The 7,500-nt window shown below is 53.8% G+C and overlaps 2 protein-coding genes across 2 annotated transcripts in view; both read right to left on the bottom strand.

Annotated features, from left to right (window-relative positions):
* LOC134010816 (ubiquitin carboxyl-terminal hydrolase 24-like) overlaps nucleotides 1–7,500 on the bottom strand; it is a 9,525-nt gene extending 2,025 nt beyond the window's left edge. The window contains exons 1-16 of the mRNA XM_062450098.1: nucleotides 7,458–7,500; nucleotides 7,220–7,361; nucleotides 6,887–7,036; nucleotides 5,408–5,503; nucleotides 5,227–5,330; nucleotides 5,014–5,127; nucleotides 3,067–3,274; nucleotides 2,738–2,827; nucleotides 2,126–2,227; nucleotides 1,952–1,964; nucleotides 1,798–1,916; nucleotides 1,570–1,683; nucleotides 1,296–1,361; nucleotides 1,016–1,082; nucleotides 616–694; nucleotides 437–512 (exon numbers count right to left, since the gene is read on the bottom strand). Of these exons, the coding sequence (XP_062306082.1) occupies nucleotides 437–512; nucleotides 616–694; nucleotides 1,016–1,082; nucleotides 1,296–1,361; nucleotides 1,570–1,683; nucleotides 1,798–1,916; nucleotides 1,952–1,964; nucleotides 2,126–2,227; nucleotides 2,738–2,827; nucleotides 3,067–3,274; nucleotides 5,014–5,127; nucleotides 5,227–5,330; nucleotides 5,408–5,503; nucleotides 6,887–6,907 (1,269 nt within the window). The 5' untranslated portion in view covers nucleotides 6,908–7,036; nucleotides 7,220–7,361; nucleotides 7,458–7,500. The remainder of the gene's footprint in view (nucleotides 1–436; nucleotides 513–615; nucleotides 695–1,015; nucleotides 1,083–1,295; nucleotides 1,362–1,569; nucleotides 1,684–1,797; nucleotides 1,917–1,951; nucleotides 1,965–2,125; nucleotides 2,228–2,737; nucleotides 2,828–3,066; nucleotides 3,275–5,013; nucleotides 5,128–5,226; nucleotides 5,331–5,407; nucleotides 5,504–6,886; nucleotides 7,037–7,219; nucleotides 7,362–7,457) is intronic.
* Nucleotides 7,216–7,500, bottom strand: part of LOC134010814 (ubiquitin carboxyl-terminal hydrolase 24-like) — an 8,113-nt gene continuing 7,828 nt past the window's right edge. Inside the window, exons 8-9 of the mRNA XM_062450097.1 lie at nucleotides 7,458–7,497; nucleotides 7,216–7,361 (exon numbers count right to left, since the gene is read on the bottom strand). Coding sequence (XP_062306081.1) covers nucleotides 7,216–7,361; nucleotides 7,458–7,497 — 186 coding nt within the window. The remainder of the gene's footprint in view (nucleotides 7,362–7,457; nucleotides 7,498–7,500) is intronic.

The following is a 7,500-nucleotide window of genomic DNA, read 5'->3' as shown; positions in this document are numbered from 1 at the left end:
TGTGTAGCGTGGATACGTGTGTGTGTAGCGTGGATACGTGTGTGTGTGTCGCGTGGATACGTGTGTGTGTGTTGCGTGGATACGTGTGTGTGTGTAGCGTGGATATGTGTGTGTGTGTAGCGTGGATACGTGTGTGTGTGTGTGTGTAGCGTGGATACGTGTGTGTGTGTGTGTAGCGTGGATACGTGTGTGTAGCGTGGATACGTGTGTGTGTGTAGCGTGGATACGTGTGTGTGTGTAGCGTGGATACGTGTGTGTGTGTAGCGTGGATACGTGTGTGTGTGTGTGTGTGTAGCGTGGATACGTGCGTGTGTAGCGTGGATAGGTGTGTGTGTGTAGCGTGGATACGTGTGTGTGTAGCGTGGATACGTGTGTGTGTGTGTGTGTGTGTAGCGTGGATACGTGTGTGTGGTATGAGACTGTGTCCCAGACTTACCTTCTTCTGCAGCCACTGCACTGCCCAGCTCCAGTGACCAGAGAGGTCCTTAAAGTAGTCCTTAGCAGGAGCACACCTGATGAAAACACACACACACACGTCAAACAGGAACAGCATGGTTGTCATGGTATCTTGTCCAGTCTAAGCCCCTGATCTGGGACCCCAGGAGTGACACTCACTTCTGGGCCAGGGTGACCAGGAACTTGACACATTGGTAGCATCGGCTGCTGTCCACGTTGTTGCTCTGGTGCATCAGAGCTGCAGGGAGAGGAGGGGGAGAGAGGCGGAGACAGGCAGAGGAGGGGGAGAGAGAGTGAAGGGGAGAGAGGAGGGGGAGAGAGGCGGAGACAGGCAGAGGAGGGGGAGAGAGAGTGAAGGGGAGAGAGGAGGGGGAGAGAGAGGGAGAGAGGCAGAGGAGGGGGAGAGAGAGTGAGGGGGAGAGAGAGGGAGAGGAAGGGGAGAGGAGGGAGAGGAGGGGAAAGAGGGAGGGAGAGATGGGCAGAGTAAGGCAGAGTTCATCTAAACCCAGCAGGTTCCAACATCACCAGGAAGTCCTATAGGATGGAGCAGGATATCTACCCAGGAGGCCTTTCTCTGACTCGAAGGCGTACTTGAGCCTCTGGGATTGGAGGGGGTCCTCCACCACCTGAGAGAGAGAGAGAGAGAGAGAGAGAGAGAGAGAGAGAGAGAGCGAGAGCGAGAGAGGGAGGGGGAGAGAGAGAGGGGGAGGGAGAATGCGAAAAGGAGAGAGAGAGAGAGGTTGGTTTCCAGGAGGACTGGGGAGTGGTGCCTGTACAGGGACACAGCAGGAGATCTGGGACAACACCTCGGACAGGTTTGATTGACAGCTGCCACTCACCAACAGCTCCTGCAGCATCTGGAACACATTCTTCAGCTCGTGTGGTGGAGCAGTCTCCAGCTGGGTCTACACACACACACACACACACACTCATTAGAACACCCCTCAGCCCTTGACAGCATGCTCCGTCTTCAGCAGTTTTGCTCAATGGACAGTGTGGGACTTGTAGTTCTGCTAAATGGGCAGTGTGGGGACTTGTAGTTCTGCTAAATGGGCAGTGTGGGGACTTGTAGTTCTGCTAAATGGGCAGTGTGGGACTTGTAGTCCTCCGGACCTTGAGCAGCTGCAGGACTCCCAGGGAGAAGGGCTCGTTGCAGAAAGAGCAGCGTGTCACCATCTCTATGAGGATGGCCAGTGGACCAGACAGCTCCCGCATGGCAAACATCACCTGGCCAGCAGAACACAGACCACGTCACACACACACACACAACATCCTGCGGCAAGTTCAAGAGTGGATAAACGTGTGTGTGTATCTGTAAATGTGTGTGTGTGTGATAGGTACCTCCATCAGGTAGGGCTGCCCCTCCGGGGTGAAGAGCGAGGCCAGGATGTCGGGGTTGAGGGGGAGGAGGGAGGTGGAGTGAGGGATGACACCCACACTCAGCTTGAAGGAGCCGGGAGCTGAGAGGAGAGAAGGAGCCGTCAGACAGGACGACCTCCTAGGTGTGTCTGTGTGTGGGAGTATGTGTGTGTGTGTGTGGGAGCGTGTGTGTGTGTGTGTGTGGGAGTGTGTGTGTGTGTGGGAGTGTGTGGGAGCATGTGTGTGTGTGTGGGAGCGTGTGTGTGTCTGGGAGCATGTGTGTGTGTGTGTGTGTGTGCGCCCGTCTCACCCTGGTCCTCTGGGTGCTGAGGTCAGACTGGAGGGCGATCATGGCCAGGGTCGTGTGGAGGTGGAGGAACTCTCGCGCCTGAGCTGGATTCCAGCGCCGGTTCTACAGAGAGAGAGAGAGAGTGAGAGAGAGAGAGAGAGGGGGTGGGGAGAGAGAGAGAGAGAGAGAGAGAGAGAGAGAGAGAGAGAGAGAGAGAGAGAGAGAGAGAGAGAGAGAGAGAGAGAGGGAGGGAGAGAGAGAGAGGGAGAGAGAGAGAGAGAGAGAGAGAGAGAGAGAGAGAGAGAGAGAGAGAGAGAGGGAGAGAGAGGGGAGAGAGAAAGAGAGAGAGGGAGAGAGAAAGAGAGAGGGAGAGAGGGAGAGAGAAAGAGAGAGAGGGAGAGAAAGAGAGAGAGAGAGGGGGTGGGGAGAGAGAGGGGAAAGCACAAATTGAGAAAGACAGTTGAATTGAAAAAAGAAGTGTTGATAGAGCAGTGTGTGACGTGTTGATAGAGCAGTGTGTGACACATCAGATATACAAGACGGAAGGATCCACATCTGTACCATGTGTACATGTGTGTGTCGGAGAGGCAGAAAGAGTGTGTGTGTGTGTGTGTGTGTGTGAGAGAGTGTTACCTGGTTGTTCTGCCTGTTGGGCCCCAGAAGGAAGATAAGCATTCTGCGATACGCAGAGTGTTTCAACAACAACTGGCACGGCCCATGTCCCTGAAACACACAGACAGGAAGTCAGACAGACAGACAGGAAGTCAGACAGGAAGTCAGACAGACAGTCACACAGACAGGAAGTCAGACAAGACAGACACACAGACAGGAAGTCAGACAGTCAGACAGTCACACAGACAGACAGGAAGTCAGACAGACAAGTCAATGCCTCATTCATTCAAATAGACAGGTTTTCTGTCTCACACCAATAGAGAACATGGATTATTGTGTGTGTGTGTTACCCTCTGTGCAAAGTTGCTGAAGAGGCTGAAGTACTGGGCACAGTTCTTGACGTTCTCTGGCACATCCTTATCCAATAGTGAGAGCAGGGCGTCGGTCAGGCTGTCCAATCCCGGGTCGCCAAAGTGGAGCGCGCTCTCCAAGGTCTTCTCCAAGATGGCGCCCACCACAGCCCTGATCTCCCTCATGCTGCACTCCAGCAGACACACCCTGGACGGGGGAGGGGGGGGGTAGGGAGGGGGGTTGGGAGGGAGGGAGGGGGGGGGAGGGAAAGAGAGTGGACAACAGATAACATGATTTCAACTGTGGATTCAAGCACGTTTAAGGGACCCTGTTCTATTCTCCTAAAACAAATCGCGCTCTCCTGCTTTCAATGTTTTCGAGGCTCGTGTGAACAATGTAAGATTTCCCTGACGTATTAAAGATGGCACAATCGGACTGGAAAGCCAATAACAATACTATATTTAGTCAAAAGTGACCCGTGTGTGTGTGTGTAATAAAAATCTTGAAGAATGCTCGCTTGTTAAGAACCTTGACATATTTGGCCTTGACACACACCACACACGCAGTTACGGCACGCTACTGTGCCTGTGTGTCTTTGTTGTGGGTGTGTGTGCGTGCGGGAGAGGAGTGGCGTGGAGCGTGGTCCAAAACGTCCGATACTTAACAGCCAATCACAGCTAAGAGCTGAACTCACCCCATATCTCCACACACACACACACACACACACACAAACTGGAAACAAACCACACACACACACACGTTGATTAGGGAAATGTTACACCTCGACACCCACTCCCACCCCCCCACCCCACCCTCCTCCCAAACACCAGGGCTGACTGAGTCTTTGCATTCCAGAGCCGGGCCCACTCTTTCAGCCAATCAGCATTCAGGAGGCAGGCGGCGCCCACACAGGTGCTTTCAATCTGCCCCCCGTCCCGCTGGATGCACGCTAACGACAGCCCCGGGGAGCCCTGCATGCTGTGAGGTGCCTGGGATGACCGTGCGTGTGTGTGTGCGTGTGCGCGCGTGCGAGGCCGGGGGTCTTTGCTCTTACTTTTGTTACCAACTCAACACTAGCATCTGGAACTAGTGCCAGGATGGAGCAAAGCCTTTGAGAAGCTCTGAGCCCTGGGTAGCAGTGTGTGGGGTAGCTGGTGGAGAGGTGTGGGGTAGTTGATAGGGCTGTGTGGGGTAGTTGGTAGGGCTGTGTGGGGTAGTTGATAGGGCTGTGTGGGGTAGTTGGTAGGGCTGTGTGGGGTAGTTGATAGGGCTGTGTGGGGTAGTTGATAGGGCTGTGTGGGGTAGTTGGTAGGGCTGTGTGGGGTAGTTGGTAGGGCTGTGTGGGGTAGTTGATAGGGCTGTGTGGGGTAGTTGGTAGGGCTGTGTGGGGTAGTTGGTAGGGCTGTGTGGGGTAGTTGGTAGGGCTGTGTGGGGTAGTTGATAGGGCTGTGTGGGGTAGTTGATAGGGCTGTGTGGGGTAGTTGGTAGGGCTGTGTGGGGTAGTTGATAGGGCTGTGTGGGGTAGTTGGTAGGGCTGTGTGGGGTAGTTGATAGGGCTGTGTGGGGTAGTTGATAGGGCTGTGTGGGGTAGTTGGTAGGGCTGTGTGGGGTAGTTGGTAGGGCTGTGTGGGGTAGTTGATAGGGCTGTGTGGGGTAGTTGGTAGGGCTGTGTGGGGTAGTTGGTAGGGCTGTGTGGGGTAGTTGGTAGGGCTGTGTGGGGTAGTTGATAGGGCTGTGTGGGGTAGTTGATAGGGCTGTGTGGGGTAGTTGGTAGGGCTGTGTGGGGTAGTTGATAGGGCTGTGTGGGGTAGTTGGTAGGGCTGTGTGGGGTAGTTGGTAGGGCTGTGTGGGGTAGTTGGTAGGGCTGTGTGGGGTAGTTGGTAGGGCTGTGTGGGGTAGTTGGTAGGGCTGTGTGGGGGTACTGGGTGGAGCTGTGCGGTACTGACTTGGTGATCTCTCGGCCCTCTGGTCCCACCAGGTACTGCACCAGCCACTGGCAGGCTTCGCTGCTCTTAGACAGCAGCACCTCCACTGTAGCCATCCACTCCTCTGTGTCTACCCTGCCAGGGGAGGCAACAACAGGTTAACAGCTGTTATATTCCATCCAAACGTGTGTGTGCTTGTGTTGGAGCTGTGACTGAGTGTGTGCGTGTGTGTACCGGAGCTTCTTCTTGGTGCGTAGGTAGGTGTGGAAGAGGAAGTGAACCGCTAGCTGTAGACTCTCTTTGGCCATGGCCTGATAGACCGGGTGCTTCAGCTTGGTCTGGAAACACACACACACATATAAGCACACCACGCACACACGTATATAAATACACACACAAACAGCTGTGTACTTACTGCGTTGACGGAGGCGAGGGAGAGGGTGAAGTTGAAGTAGTCGCTGTTGTAGACGTCTCTGTTCCTCATGAACTTCAGGTTCTCATCCCGCACCATCTACAGGACAGAGCGCATCAGAGGTTAGTGTGACTGTTCTGTAGCTAGCAGGGTTAGGGTTAGTCTAGCTGTACTGTAGCTAGCAGGGTTAGGGTTAGTCTAGCTGTACTGTAGCTAGCAGGGTTAGGGTTAGTCTAGCTGTACTGTAGCTAGCAGGGTTAGGGTTAGTCTAGCTGTACTGTAGCTAGCAGGGTTAGGGTTAGTCTAGCTGTACTGTAGCTAGCAGGGTTAGGGTTAGTCTATCTGTACTGTAGCTAGCAGGGTTAGGGTTAGTCTAGCTGTACTGTAGCTAGCAGGGTTAGGGTTAGTCTAGCTGTACTGTAGCTAGCAGGGTTAGGGTTAGTCTATCTGTACTGTAGCTAGCAGGGTTAGGGTTAGTCTAGCTGTACTGTAGCTAGCAGGGTTAGGGTTAGTCTAGCTGTACTGTAGCTAGCAGGGTTAGGGTTAGTCTATCTGTACTGTAGCTAGCAGGGTTAGGGTTAGTCTATCTGTACTGTAGCTAGCAGGGTTAGGGTTAGTCTATCTGTACTGTAGCTAGCAGGGTTAGGGTTAGTCTAGCTGACTGTAGCTGGTAGGGTTAGGGTTAGTCTAGCTGTACTGTAGCTAGCAGGGTTAGGGTTAGTCTAGCTGACTGTAGCTGGTAGGGTTAGGGTTAGTCTAGCTGTACTGTAGCTAGCAGGGTTAGGGTTAGTCTATCTGTACTGTAGCTAGCAGGGTTAGGGTTAGTCTAGCTGACTGTAGCTGGTAGGGTTAGGGTTAGTCTAGCTGTACTGTAGCTAGCAGGGTTAGGGTTAGTCTAGCTGACTGTAGCTGGTAGGGTTAGGGTTAGTCTAGCTGTACTGTAGCTAGCAGGGTTAGGGTTAGTCTAGCTGTACTGTAGCTAGCAGGGTTAGGGTTAGTCTATCTGTACTGTAGCTAGCAGGGTTAGGGTTAGTCTATCTGTACTGTAGCTAGCAGGGTTAGGGTTAGTCTAGCTGTACTGTAGCTAGCAGGGTTAGGGTTAGTCTAGCTGACTGTAGCTGGTAGGGTTAGGGTTAGTCTAGCTGTACTGTAGCTAGCAGGGTTAGGGTTAGTCTAGCTGTACTGTAGCTAGCAGGGTTAGGGTTAGTCTAGCTGTACTGTAGCTAGCAGGGTTAGGGTTAGTCTAGCTGACTGTAGCTGGTAGGGTTAGGGTTAGTCTAGCTGTACTGTAGCTAGCAGGGTTAGGGTTAGTCTAGCTGTACTGTAGCTAGCAGGGTTAGGGTTAGTCTAGCTGTACTGTAGCTAGCAGGGTTAGGGTTAGTCTAGCTGACTGTAGCTAGCAGGGTTAGGGTTAGTCTAGCTGTACTGTAGCTAGCAGGGTTAGGGTTAGTCTAGCTGACTGTAGCTGGTAGGGTTAGTTACCTGGTAGATGCTAGCAGGCATCTTCTCCACAAACAGGCCCTTCTTCTCCCCCTTGCGGACCAGACGGGTGAGGAGGGTGAGCCGGTCGTTGTTGGCCCTGGGGGCCCGGGGGGATGACTGGGGGGACACGTCAGGGAGGAGGGGGCCGATCTGGGGGGGGGGGGGGGGGGGGAGGAGGGGGGTCGCAGAGAGATAGTACTTAAATCAGTGGAAATCAAGGTGTTGGGGGAAAAGGGTAATTTGAATGTGTGTGTGTCTGTGTGTGTCTGTGTGAGTGTGTCTGTGTGTGTGTCTGTGTGTGGGTGAGTGTGTCTGTCTGTGTGTGTGTCTCACAGGGTGAGGTCTTCGGCCTCCTGTCTCATGACGCTGACACGGCTCTTCTTGGGCAGCACCGGAGAGTTCTGGTCACTGATCCTCTGGTAGAACAGCATGTAGGCGTTCCAGTAGCGCCTCCGCACGTCTGGGTAGGGGTTGGCTGCAGGCGCGCACACACACACACAGTAAGGGGGTTAGTCTATAAGTGTGGCCTAGCTGGTCCTATCACGCAGGAAGTGGTCCGCTCCGTGCTTACACTGGTCGTAGACTTTGGGTCGGTACTCCCCTCCGAAGCACTC

Source organism: Osmerus eperlanus, chromosome 24 (assembly GCF_963692335.1).
Source record: "Osmerus eperlanus chromosome 24, fOsmEpe2.1, whole genome shotgun sequence".
In the NCBI taxonomy this organism is placed as follows: domain Eukaryota; kingdom Metazoa; phylum Chordata; class Actinopteri; order Osmeriformes; family Osmeridae; genus Osmerus; species Osmerus eperlanus.
This window is presented reverse-complemented; position numbering and strand designations above follow the sequence as displayed.